At 29.9% G+C, this 14,807-nt stretch overlaps 1 protein-coding gene across 2 annotated transcripts; it reads left to right on the top strand.

The window, feature by feature from the left end:
- The first annotated feature begins 2,755 nt into the window (after window positions 1-2,755).
- LOC136229565 (uncharacterized) lies at window positions 2,756-4,190 on the top strand. 2 transcript variants are annotated; one of them, XM_066018439.1, is made up of 2 exons: window positions 2,756-2,914; window positions 3,259-4,190. In XM_066018439.1, the coding sequence occupies exon 2, from the start codon at window positions 3,294-3,296 to the stop codon at window positions 3,984-3,986; it is 693 nt and encodes a 230-aa protein (XP_065874511.1). In that variant the 5' UTR covers window positions 2,756-2,914; window positions 3,259-3,293; the 3' UTR covers window positions 3,987-4,190. The 2 variants fall into 2 exon arrangements, with proteins under 2 accessions (XP_065874511.1, XP_065874510.1); XM_066018438.1 differs by having other exon boundaries at window positions 3,242-4,190.
- Window positions 4,191-14,807: the final 10,617 nt, after the last annotated feature.

Genomic DNA, 14,807 nt, shown 5'->3' with positions numbered 1-14,807 from the left:
TTTAATCGCCGCAAACGCGTATCAAGGTTGAAAATTGAGATATTTCGAAAATATCGCCAACAGTAACATTTTCCATTTAACCTAACAAAACTGATAATATCTCAACTAATATGGATGGTAAGTTAAAATCTTAATCTAAGATGACTAAATAACAGAACATAAATAATTATCACCAAATAATAAATTGAAAGAAAAGAACGACATTATACATATGTAAGATGACCAATAAAACTTTTAAAAATGTGATGTCTTTTCTCAAACTTAAAGATTTATCACATTCTGTTCTTAAAAAAGCAATATGATTAACTTAATTTAGAAAGTGTTTGTTTCAACTTTTCGGATGATATAGCTTTTCACTCCAAACTACAGAAAACGTAACATATGGTTAGATTTATATAACTTCAATATTTATCATTTTTTATAAAAATTGTAACGTTGTAGAGCTTTCACGAAAAATATCTTTTTGAAGTTTTTCATGAACAATTGTTTATAGTTATTTGCTACTGACAAAAGTATCCTGCTTATTTCCAACAAATATATTTATTATTTAATATTATTTCTATTTATATAACATCATTATCGAAAGAATACAGTTTTATAGCGTTAAAAAAATATTTTAAATATTTTATTTCTTTATTTAGATTATATGTATTAATTTATGTAATGCATTTTTTTTATTTTATAATTTAAAACATGTTCATATTTAAAAGATGTACATACTAATATCAACATTTTTATATATTTTACTAAATATTAATCATTAAACAGTTAATAACAAATAGCTAACAGTAACAACAAACAGCTTGCTGCAATTGCAAATCTTAACAACTATTAGCTAACAGCTGAACCAAACAGACTCTTAGTGTAGAAGAAAGATGTTTTCCAGAAGGGACAAAATGTGACATATATCATGACAGTTATAAGTTAGCTAAAACTTAGTTACCATTGTATAAACTTTAAAATTATTGATAATAATTCAAAATTTTAAATCAGTTAAACGTATTTGAAATTAAAAATTTGTTCTATGTAAAATTATGTTAGAAGCACACAAAAAAAAAACCTTTGAAAGTACTAAAAATCACCAATGAAATGAAGGTTTAAAACACACTCATTCTATTGATTAAAAAGATATTGAATTTAAAAATCACCAATGAAATGAAGGTTTAAAACACACTCATTCCATTGATTAAAAAGTTATCGAATTTAATTTAGGGTTTATTTGGTTAAACTGTTCATTTCTACGGTTAGAAATTTCATGTAGCTGGTAAATATTATCTTATTTTATTTCTCAATTTTAACCAAACATTTAAATTTAATGTTTGAAGTGAAAAAAATCTACAAGAAAACCAAACAAATGGACACTTCATGCCCGTTTGTTTTTCTTTTTTATAGTTCTTTTTCCATTTTCACTCTAAACAGTAATAAAAGCATTTGATTATGATGGAGAAATACCTTATTAGACCTATTTCACTCGTATCAGCTATCACTAAAAGCATCTTTAATGGTTATAATATACAACCACTCAATAAATATGCCACATCAGCAACACATCAATCATTCAATAAATTTTATTTTATTATACTATCATTCTCCAATCGTTAAACCTTATAACAATTCAATCAAAACTTTTTATTAATTTTTAATAGGATAAATAATTTATTAGTCTTTATATTTTTAACTAACTCATTGTTTAGTCATCATATTTTAATAATATAGTATATCATCGATTCAAACACATAATTAATTTTATAACAAAATAATTAAGTTATATAATTAACAACTAATACTAATAATACTAATAAGTACCAATTAAAGTTGACTTCAGTGGTTAAGATGTTCAAATCACTTAAATTAGATCTCGAGTTCGAGTCTTAACGTACGTCAAAAGAATTTAACTGGGAGAAACCTAAAGAGTGTCTGACGAGTCTCGAACTGAGAAATCGGACAAACTATAAAAAATATTAAAGAAAGGAAAAAAAAGTAAAATGGAAAGGGATAATATTTTGGTATGAAATTGCATCATGTTTTCTATTTAACAAGACAGTCCATTTGTACTTGGGCTTTGAGCATGGGGTGTGCATTTATTGGGTGCATAAAATTATGAAAAGCTCGTTAATATGATACCGGGCCTATGATAGTGTCTGTGAGTCATATTTACGTCTTGGTACGGGCAAATGTCGACAAATCTAACGGTCATAATGTAATCAGACCGGTCGTTAGAAACAAATCATAACCGTGTACTTTGTTTTTGTAGCCGCACGATGAAAAGGACAACATACTTCTATTTTATTACTTTAATAATTAACAATTAATAATAATAATAATAATCATAATATAATAATAGCATAATACCCATTTGGCTCCCCAAACTAAGGCTTCAAAATCAATTAGGACCCCAAACTATCAAAATCATCAATCAGGCCCCTAAACTAAGCAAAAATCACCAATTGAGTCTCATTCTAAACAAAAATCATCAATTGAGGCCTCATCAAAAATCATTCGGTTGTATAGCTTCAGACCATCTTCCTCAAACTCATTTTGAACCAACACAGAGATGATTATAGTCTATAACAGTTTCTAATTTTAGGATAGGATATGAACTTAATTGATGATTTTTGATTAGTTCAGGGACCTAATTGATGATTTTGATAGTTTAGGGTCCTAATTGAATTTGAAGCTTTAGTTTGGGGACCCAAATGGATGTAATGCCTATAATAATCATAAAAATAGAGAAAAAAGTGGGTTATTGGTTTACTTGGGGGAAGAAGGGAAAATTCGAGGAGAGCAGTAGCTTCTCGAGAATCTTCCAGGGAAGTTATCGATTTCTCGCCTATTATTTAGCTTCTTAGACTTCGTATTCCTCTCCTATATCTCCTTCCAGATCAACCTTGTTTTCTCTGTCAACTGTAACCAGGTCAGTAGTCTTCCTTTGATTTCATCTTTCTTGTAAGATTTTGATTTATTAGATAGCAGAAATGAAAATCACTAAGTAATTGCATAGATTTTGATACTTTGCTGATCCATTGGCTCAATTTCCCCGATTTTCTTACCTTTTTCGTGCTTCCGTATGATTGTTCAGCTTTTTTGTTCTGTTTCGATGTGTGCTTTTCTATTGATTTTGGTAGACTGTGGTGTATTAGGGATTTTTTTTTTCGATTTGAATTTATGAATATAGGGATTATGCCGATTATTTGCTGAATTATGGTTTTGTTTGAGTTCTTATTGCTCTTTGTTTATGTAGGGTTTGTTTGATTGCAGGAATTAGGTGTTTGGCTTTTATTAGATAAAGAGAGATGGCCAGTGGATTTGGCGAATCTACTAGCGTGCCTACTGGGAGTTCAGCTTATGCGAGTAATAATAGCAGTGATGCGGGGGATTTCGAGTGCAATATTTGCTTTGAGTTAGCTCAAGATCCGATTGTAACTCTTTGTGGTCATCTCTTCTGCTGGCCTTGTCTTTATAGATGGTTACACCATCATTCACATTCACATGAGTGCCCTGTTTGTAAGGCACTTATACAAGAAGAAAAATTGGTTCCTCTGTATGGGAGAGGCAAACAACAGACAGATCCCCGTTCCAAATCTTATCCAGGTATGGATATTCCTAGGCGACCAGCTGGGCAAAGACCTCAAACTGCTCCTGCTCCGCCTCCCGAGGCGGCGAATAACTTTCCTAATTATGGTTTTGGATTGATGGGGGGATTTGTACCAATGGCAACTGCTAGGTTTGGTAACTTTACTTTATCAACTGCTTTTGGTGGTTTATCTTTATTCCCTTCCTTGTTCAATGTTCAATTGCATGGTTTCCCGGATGCTACTGTATATGGAACAACATCTGGTTTTCCATATGGATTTCATGCATTTCATGGTGGCCATACTCATGGATTACCTCAGGCAATGAGTAGAGGACAGCAGGCTGATAATGTTCTGAAGAATCTTCTTTTGTTGATTGGTGTCTTGGTGGTTCTTGCTCTGCTTTGGTGGTAAATCAATCATTTGCCTCTTGAAGTCAAACTGTTATTAGTCATGCTGAGCTGCCATACATCATGTGTTTGTTTGTACATATTTACTAGTTGCTATGGAGATTCCTTTTTGTTTTCAAGAAAGATGTCAATACCATACTTTCTTGTTTAGTAGTCATGACAATTTTTTACGGATTATATGTCTTTATAAGAATGCCAAATTTATTTACGACTTGCCAGTACATATGGCTTTGAAAAGTCACTTCATCCCGTAAATTATTTACTTTTTCCAGACATATTGAAGTATAATCTCATACTTAGTTTTAACATCTCGTGAATTTGTTTATTCATATCATGATCAAGTGTTCCCTGTCCTATTTTGGTGGAAACATGTTTATGAATGAGATGAATACGACTTAGAAATAGGCATTCATTGATATTGGTGAAATCTCTACTTCGTAAGTTGCTTTCTGTTAGTTGCTCAATGCTCAAGAGTATTTACAAGTGTTTGGAGTGGGAAAATATGAGAAATACTTCTGGAGGGAAAGTCTTTAATATGGAGAATTTTTTAGTAGGCGATTAAACTATAATTAGGAATGCTGAAATGAGCCAACTAAGGAATTTCAGACCATTGGTGACATAGAGCAACATTGTGCAGCCTGCATATTCCTATTCTTAATTACTATTACTAGTATATAGAGGAATATCTTTTGTCTCTTCTTATTGTCTTCTTTATTATATTGATTTAGTCTTTCTTGACTTAGGAAGGCTGGCCGGACTACATTTGGAATAGATCCAATAGGAGTAGAAATACTTTTCTTTACAAATACTGGCCCATATGATTATTTAATGGGAAGTCATTTGTAACAACTTTATGTGTTTTTTTTTTCTTTCTATTTAAATTGTTTGGATTCACATTTGAGCCTCTGAATAGGCAGATTCCTATTCATTTTATCGTATCTTTAAGACGACCGTGTCTTGGAATGAATCCTCACATCTGCTCTTTGTCAATTTGGCTGTATTTTCGACTTAATTGAGAAATGCATATATTTGATAGAATGTAGAAGTCCATCAGCTTTAGTTTTGGTTGGTTCTTGGACTTAATAAGAGAATGAGCAAAAGTTAAAATTTTGTGCCTGCTTGCAATTACATACATTAGCTCCATGACTATGGTTGTTGCCACGAAGCATGCTGTGTTAGAGATATTCTTCGAACATAAAAATCTGCTTTGTCGTCTAACCCAATCATATCGTGTTTATGTTCAAAGTCTACTCTGATATATTCCTTTTTTACCCTTTAATCTTAAACTTGAATACTTCTGGCTTGATAAGTTACATGATGCATTCCATACATGTACAGAAATGAGAATTGAATTATGTCCAGACAATGATTAGGGAGTTTAATCTTGCTTAATTCGTCTTGAGTGTCTAAATAGAGTTAGGTGCTTTGTTTGCATATATATCAAGTTAGAAATTGCTGGTATTGATCTGTACTTCTGCATTGTTGAATTAGGTACTTCCTTTTCTAGATACTTTTCCCTAATAAATATACATTCCCCCAAAATTCTCTGCAAGTCCAGAGAATATAGTAATGTTCCTGTAAAGTGTATATAGATGGAAAGTAATAACTTGGGAAATATTTCTGCACGTTACAACTTGTCCCAGAATAACATCTTTACCTGTAGTCCTTGTCAGATTCTCACCATATGATTAGGAAATCTGTTTGAAATTATGAGAGATGACCAGCTGAATTGATTTGAGAGGTTTGCAGGTTTAGTTAGGCTATTCAATTTAGCATTTATCATTCTGATCTCTGAAGTTGGTCCATCAATTTGATTTTCTTTGTACGTCTAACAACAGTCTCACTTTTGGCTACATAAACTTGAGTTAACCCTTGTAAGTTTTATGTGTTGATAAAAAGTATTAATGTGAGTGTCGGTCAAGGTATGAATGCAGTGTTGAAAAAGGGATATTTATTTCTTGTGTTGACAAAAAGAAGGCAATGATAGCATAAAGTGGTGGAAAGGTGAATCTATAAAGTAGCAAATCATTGAACAAGCACATGATTAAAGCAATATCACAGTAAGGAAAGAGGAAACATACAGTTTCTCATTATTGCTTTAAAGTATTCTCTTACATAACAACTATTCAACTAAATTTAAACTGTTTCTGTTGTTTCATTCTTCTACTACTTTTGTTGAACAAGTCATTTCCCATTTATTCAAATAATGTAAGCTATTTTTATTTGAAAAACAACTTGGGCAGCTAAGTTAAATTTTATAATGGGTATCAAATTAAATTTGGACTTGTTCAAATGCTGCATGATTCATACATATTGCTAGTGCGGGATTTAATTAATAACAGTTCTCACGGGAACATTGTTTTATGCAAAATGGTAGGAAATGAAGGTGTTCATTTTCACGTGTATATTGGCTGAATACATCAATTATTCTCTCAATTTGATTTAAAAGATTAATTTGCTTTCTCAACTTTAAAGTTTTCTCACTAAACTTATTTAGTGTAATATGATTATTTTTTAACTCTTACTAAGTAGAGTAAGAGGTGATGTGGTAACTTGAAGTGCATCATTTTAACTGATTTCAAGAGATCAATAAATAATTGTCATTTGACCAAGATATCTAAACTTTACATTCTTTCACATTTTAATACTCATACTTCATTTCTGCTAGTATGGGAAGAAATTGTTTTAGAGAGAGAAGAAATGAAAGAGAGAGAATGGAGAGATTACAAATGGAAATTGAATGGTTAAATTCTCTACAACTGAAGTGGGTCTCACATTTAAGTAAAAGAGCATGTCAAATCTTGTTCAAAAATGAAGTTTATGTACTGAAGTGTGAAAGAAGTAAAATTTCAGGTATCATACTTTTAAATTTCAGGTCAATAAGTACTATATTGTCCTGTCATCTTAATTTTGGGCATTTTTTCTATGAGAAAATGAAGTCTAGGTATCAAAATGTAAAAGTGGATAAAGTTTAGGTGCTGTGATTGTAATATATCCGAGTAATCACTATCAAACTCATTAATAAGGGTATAATAAGAAAAAAATTCCTTGAAAACTAAAATTCTTATTACTTTTTCAATATGAAAAAAAAAATGAAAACGTCGTCTTATTCAAAATCCCAAATCCCAATTATGAAATTCCCTTTCTCCCACTTCACACCTCGGAACGCACCGTTCTATCCAATTTAAAGATGGTTTTCAGTGCTGGTTATCCAGTTACAGAAACGACCCCATAGGCTTTCGCTTTCGCGTCTCTCTAAAATTGCAGTCATGGTAAAATCTTGGTTTATTAAATCATCAGGGACTCCCAAGCACACGAATTCTATAGAAATCGAAATAGCTAATTCAGGGTTTGTTATTCAACATCCCTAGAGTAACTTTTATCCGTTGAGCGACGACCCTTCCACTCGGCATCGTCGGATCACTAAGGCTGACGACCCTTCCACTCGGCATCGTCGGATCACTAAGGCTGACTTTCGTCCCTGCTCGATGGGTGGTTCTTGCAGTCAAGCTCCCTTCTGCCTTTGCACTCGAGGGCCAATCTCCGTCCGGCCCGAGGAAACCTTTGCACGCCTCCGTTACCTTTTGGCATATGAAATAAGAAAAATTTTCAATTGTGATAATTATTTTAAAATAGAGAGAGTAAAAAATTACTAAAATACAATTAATCATAGATTAATCTTTGACTGGTCTCTGACGGTCCGGTCCGTTTAACTAGCGCTTATTATTTTTTTACAACTTTAATTTTAAGTAAGTTCCAGAAAGTTTTTTAGCCGAATTTAAGGGTTATAAGATATATTTAACCAAAACTTTCAAATAGATTTAATATACGAAGGTTCTTATGAACTTTGAAAATGTTTTCATTAGCCATCTGAATTGATATGATTAATCATTTAAATCTTATATGCAAAGCGAAATAGGAATTTGAATAAGTTGAAGCTTAAATTACTTTAAGCAATAAAAATTTAGGAGTTCATTTTAAATAAATTTAGGGGACTAATTAATTGCTTTAAACAAATAAATTCAAGGTTCATTTGGTTGTTTTAAAAAAGCCCAGGTGGTTAATTAGATAACTTTAAAATCAAGAAATAATCAGATTATTTAGTTAAATACTCTAGTACACTATGGCTTGATGTATTAAGCCTTTCAAATACAATTTAAAATTGGGAACAATGGTTAGCTTTTGAGTGGTTTGGGTTTTTTTTTTTATCGCATGTTGTTAATTGTTGCAGTTAAATATTTATTATTAACTGATTAATTATTAGTACTTGTTACTATTAGTATGTAACATGTTTAATATAAATATATTTTAAATTAATCAATAAATAAATTATAAAAATAAAAAGAATAAATTCTAAATATAACTCATGTGGTATCGCGGATTTGCATATTGGTGCCACTGGTTTTTTTTTTTTTGTGTGTGTGTAAAAAAATGGTTTGGAGTCCTCATCGTTAGCAAAACTAGAGACTTGTAGATTGACACTCTGATGAACTCAAAATAGAAAATTCTAAGAATTGATAATATTATATAAGTATATTTAATTCTTCAACTTTTTTAATTTTGAAGTCATTTAGGATTTTTTTATTAGGTCAGAGAAAGTACATTTTTAGAGAGAACAAGTTCAAAATTTTATGATTTTGGAAAATATAAAACATAGTTCCATAGTAAATGTGGTACTAAACAAATTTACTTGAATTTTTCTAATCTAAAGTTATCAACAGTCAAAACTGACAGTGTCAACTTAAAATTTGTTAGTTTTGCTAACGACAATGACCTTAGTAATATCTTAGCAACAAAAAAAAACACAAGCACCCATTTGTAAATTATTGAAATCATAGGGTTATATTTGAAATTTGTCCAATAAAAAATATAATCAAATTAATAAAAATGATCTAAATACCTTGTTCTTTTAGAAAAAAATGTTATAGAAACAAGAATAATATTAAAAAAAGAAATATGTTTGAAAATTAGAAGGATAATTTTACCCACGTCAAATATATACAAACAACTTTTCACGAAAAGTTCATTTTTTGAAGTTTTTGTGAAATGCTCCAAAATACCGTTGTTTAGCAATGGCGAATATCCGCCTTTTCTCTCAATTGAACAAGGCAAACGACCACAAAAAGATGGAACTTGGAGTTGATCAGATGAGGGCAACCAACGTAAGTGACGGGAACGTTGCTATCTTTTGGTCAAGTTTTCTGGAGTTGGTTCCTCTACTAGAATATGTTTCGAATGCCTCACTTCTCTGACTTTCACTGCTTATTTTCAATGATAAGATGATCACCCACATAAAAGAAATGCTAAATGCTGATGTTGTATAAATCTAACAAAACACTACATTTTTACGGTTTGGCGTGAATGCTAAACGCTGTTCCAAAAAACTGAAACAAACATCCTTTTTATATTATCTTTTTATGTTGGGATGACGAGTAAAACGTTTGTAGGTAATGTCATACTCTTACGTTTATCCATTTGTATTTTGATCTTTGTCGTATTATCATAACAAGTACATAATAGTACATAACAGTAATTTCATTTTCTTTCCATATAATTCACAATTACACGAGTACTTTTACCTCTTAAATGTATAAATTAAATAATAAACAAAAAATCATATAAAAAAATATATACAAACTTAATTAAAAAAACCTAAAAAAATCATTAGTAAATTCAACAAAAGTATTCACAATTTTTTTTTAAAAAAAAATAAAGAGTTAAAATACTTATAGTTTTAAATAGCATAATATACAATTTAATTGAAACACAAATCTTCAAATATCTAATATTATTTATTTTATTTTTTAGCATGTATCCATTAACTTTCAAGAAACTAAAAAATATAAATTAGTAAATACATGACATATAACGGGTATTTTGGAAGGTATTTCTATTCCATTCCAAACTCTTTTATACAAGATTCGAATAGTCTTATTAAGATAAGGTGATACCGGACACCTATAAAACGCATACTTGTTGCTATCTCTGTTTGTATGCTATATGCAAATTGTAAATTTGTGTGTCAAATTTTAGGTTTAATAAATATAGGCCCCCTAATTTTAGAGGAAAAAAATGGATTGACCTCCTAAATTTATAAAATGTTTCTTTAATTTCCACAAACTTATTTAAAGTGTTCAATTGACTGCGAGATTTTGTTTAAAGATCTATTGACACTTGTAACATATTTTTAAACAATCTATTAAACTCCTAAACTTATTTAAAATTACATACATTCTAATTTTTAAAATCCTCTGTTATTTGCCACGTGAACTTTAAAGATTAATTTTTATATTAGACATATCATGTATTTATGTAAAGTTTTATTCATTGCTTTTCTTGTTGTACCCGATGTTTTCTTATCTATAATATAATGTACGCACTTTTATAATATATATATATATATATATATATATATATATATATATATATATATATATATAACTGAAGAAAACGATAGTCTATAAATTTCGGCCTATCAAATTTTTAAAGTTAAGTTAAGAAAGGGTCTATTTGGTTGCTTCTTTTCATTTCAAAATGGAGAGTTTTAGGTGTTTGGTTAGTAACCTCTTGTTTGCCTTTTAAATCTGAAAAGCATCATTATGTGTTTGGTTAGTGACATCCTATTTACCTTTTACACCTGAAAAGCAGCCTTTTACAAAAGCAGAGAATAAAAAACAGCTTTTTCCAGCAGCAAACAGCAACCTGTAACAGCAAACAACAAATAGCAACAGTAAACGCAGGGCCGTCTCCAGCATTTTGGAGGCCCTAGACGCATTGTGCACTTTTTTTCATATCTAAATCTAATACTATTTTAAAAATAATAAATAGTAAAACCAATATATTATTAACTACAATTCAAGTCATATAATAATAACATAAAGCTAAGAAATTACTATTCTTCTTGCTTTTGTATATGTAAAATCGAGTTTTCTTTTATATATTTAAAATCAAGTTTCTTCTCATCAGTCATGCGAGAAGCAAGTAGACGACAAAGTATTAATTTCTGGAAATTAATCTTGGACGGCTGAACTCGAATCTAATCGCAAGATTCTATGGAAAGAAAGAGAAGAATTTATCTTCGAGATTAAAAATTGGTTGAGTCGCGTATTTATTATGAATTATAGGCTTAAATCACTATTTGGACATCGATTGATCCAAGAAATCTTGTCATTTGTCGTTTGATCTATCCAAAAGTTTATCATTTGGCCACTGAACTATCCCAATTGGTGAAATTTCAATCCAATTTGGATGGAAACTTAATAGAATTATTGACATATGATGATATTTTGATAACTAGACTTGATAAATTTTAGTTTAGAGATTTGTTTTCTTGTTTTAATCACATTAATTATTTGGGTAAATCAACTTTAAAACGTACGATATGTCAAACTAATATGTCAAAATATCACCACATATTATAAGGAAACAATTTTATCAAGACTTCATCAAAATTAAATAGAATTTCATCAATTTGAATAGTTTATGGTCCAAATGTGACCAAATAATAAATTAGTGGCTAAATATTAAAATTTTAAATAAATCAAAGTCTATATAACATTTTATACCAAATTACAAATTGTAATTTATAAGTGCATTTCGTCTTGTAATTAAAAAAATAAAAAATTTAAAAATCACTACAATAACAAAATAATAGTTTATACATTGTTTCCAAATATGAAAAAAAGTTCAGAAAAAATCAATACATGTGTTGTCAAAAGAAAGATAAAATGAACCAACAAATACTAATCCAAGAATCATCAAAATTAAGTGAAATTTCATCAATTTAAATAGTTTATGGTCTAAATGTGACCAAATAATAAATTAGTGGTCAAATATTAAAATTTTAAATAAATCAATGTCTAAATAACATTTTGCACCAAATTACAAATTGTAATTCATAAGTGAATTTCATATTGTAATTTATAAAAATATATAAAAAAAATTAAAAATAACTACAATAACAAAGTAATAATTTATACATTCGTGTTGTCAAAGAAAGAAAGAAAAAATAAGAGAAAATGTGAACAAAAAAATGCTAATCCAGAAAATTAAACTCTCACCCTTATAAACATCTCCACTATGTATTTACCATTCAAGCTAGCACTATTTTTTGTTATATATCTAAATCTATATACTTTTTAACCATAAATTTTTTTATAATTATCAAATTTTAAAAAAAATCCGATAGGAGGCCCTAGGCGGCCGCCTAGACGGCCTCCCCCTGGAGCCGACCCTGAGTAAACGACAACAGCAAACAGTAAACAGCAACAGCAAACAGTAGGTAAAACAAACGAGCTTGATATATTAAGCCTGAATTTTAAGAATTCTGTCTACTCTTTCCTTTGTTGCGTATTCTGAACAGGAACTACGTCGTATTAAAGGATGTTGGTAAAAGACAAATTGGAGAGACTTTTGCCTAATTTGAGCCGACTTTTGGAGCACCTTTGACCCACTTTAGTGTCGTTAGTAACAAATTACTGTTCTTCTTTATTGTCTATCATCAGCCTAATAAAATAAAACCAAACAGATGTAATTTTAAATCTTCTGGAATATCTATGTCTTATACGTCTATCTATTTTTTAGATTTTAATATACATACAATACAACATGTAATGAATTTAATAATTCATAAACATTTCGAAGACTAAAAACCATAATATCACTATCTATTTGGCATATGTAGAAAAACAAAATACTAATTTAGCATTTCAACACATACTCATGATAAATTGGGTCATATGCTCATTGATTAAAATTTAACTTAATTTATTTGTGTTATTTAAGTTAATTTTGTGTTAATATAATTTTTAAAATTTAATTTTGATATTAATAAAGTTGTTATAGTTAGATTCGTTTGAGGAGCAAAAATTGAAAGGTTGATATGACGAATATCAATCCGAAATCCAACCGGTCATTCATTTCATTACTACGTAAAACTTTTAACAAAATTTTGCTGTTATTATTACTATTAGTTATTATTGTTATTAGTTATTTGTTGTTTGTTATTTGTTATGAGCTAATTAATTATTGACGTTTGGTAAAATTATGATTACTTGTTGTTGTTATCATGTACAATGTTTGATATGTTTTAAATTAGTCAACAAATAAAATTTAAAAGTAAAAATTGAAATGTACAAATTAATAAAAACAATATAAATAACTGAATAAAGCTTAAAAATAATATCTATTATAGAGATAGAAATAACATTAAAGAAAAAATATGATTCGTAGAAATAAGAAGGATAATTTTATCAACGTCAAATAAATACAAACGATTATTCATGAAAAACACCAAAAAGCGCTTTTCGTGAAAAAACTCAAAACGCAACTTTTTTTATTAAAAAAAGCTAAAAGTTGCTATTGCATAAACCTAATCAAACATCATATTTTCTATAGTTTCAGTGAAACGTTAGACGCTGCTCCGAAAAGCTGAAACAAATACCATGTGATCTGTCTTTTCCTTTTTATTATAATTTTAATAAAAGTGTTGGCCCTTAAAATAAATTTTATTTTTTCCATTATAAATTTTATTGTAAAGTCTAAAAAAAATAAAAAGAAAGAAAAATAAACGCCCCTCTGCACTCGATGGCTTCCAGCTCTGGAGCATAACAAGCCCTGAAGGACATACTGAAGGCCAACTCAACAAGCTGGCCTTCAGCTCATAGAAAAGAAACAAAGACCTATTTTTCTTATTTTTTTCAGTAACACCAATATCACTTCAATTGACCATTTGGAGTATCAAATAGGTGAATTATTTCACGAGGTCAAAAGTTTCAGAAACTAGACATCCTGAGGAATCTGAGATGTATTCATGGGCCTAATTCGGATCAATATGGAGGGAGAAATAAATTTTGGAAGTTAGAGTACGTGTATATCATAACAATGTTACATCAACTTACCATTCGATGTATCAAACGGATGATTTTTCTCACAAGGTCAAAAGTTTCAGAAACTAGATATCCTGAAGAATCCGGGATATGTTCATGAGCCTAATTCAGATCTATATGGAGGGAGAAATAAATTTTAGAAGTTAAAGAACATGCCTAGAACATGTGCAATTGTTAGCTAAATTAGTTGCTACTTCTACTCCACCTTTCTACCAACTGGGTAAACTAACCCATAGCCACTAAATTTTACCCATTTTAACATTGTGGCCACTGAACTTCAATTTTTAACGGTATGACCACTGAACTTTACACTTTTTTAACACCGATGGCCACTCAACACCTTAAAACTACCGTTGACGGTCTAAAAATAAAAAATTCTAAAAGTTAATGATATCCTAAAGAACTTTAATTCTTGAAAATTTCCGTTTTGAGGTCATTTAGGTGTTGTTTGGTTAGGAGAGAGAGAAAGTGAATTTTTAGGGAGAGAGCGCTCCAGAAAATGTGATTTTGGAAAATAAAAATGTAGTTTCATGGTAAATATCATTATGAACAACTTTAGTTCTTGAATATTTTCGTTTTGAGGTCGTTAGTGGTAATTTTGAGGAGTTGGTTAAAGTTGAGTGGCTACTGGTATTAAAAAAGTATAAAGTTCAGTGGTCATACCGTTACGAATTGAAGTTCTGTGACCACAATGTCAAAGTGGGTAAAGTTCAATAGCCATTAGTGCAATTTACCCTCTAGCAACTATGTAAACTGAAAATGAGAGAAATTAGAGGGTAGTTGCAACTATAACAAGCCCCTTCAACTGAAAATAGAAGTCTTTTTTCCTCATTTTAAACCAACACATCTAATACATCCAATCCAACATCAAACACAATCCTCTCTTCTCAACTTTAAGTATTTTCCTTTGGCCTTTTGCCTTGATTTTCGAGTTTCCC

Source organism: Euphorbia lathyris, chromosome 5, assembly GCF_963576675.1.
Source record: "Euphorbia lathyris chromosome 5, ddEupLath1.1, whole genome shotgun sequence".
Taxonomy (NCBI): domain Eukaryota; kingdom Viridiplantae; phylum Streptophyta; class Magnoliopsida; order Malpighiales; family Euphorbiaceae; genus Euphorbia; species Euphorbia lathyris.
The sequence above is the reverse complement of the archived record's forward strand: the minus strand, read 5'-3'. Positions and strand labels throughout refer to the sequence as shown.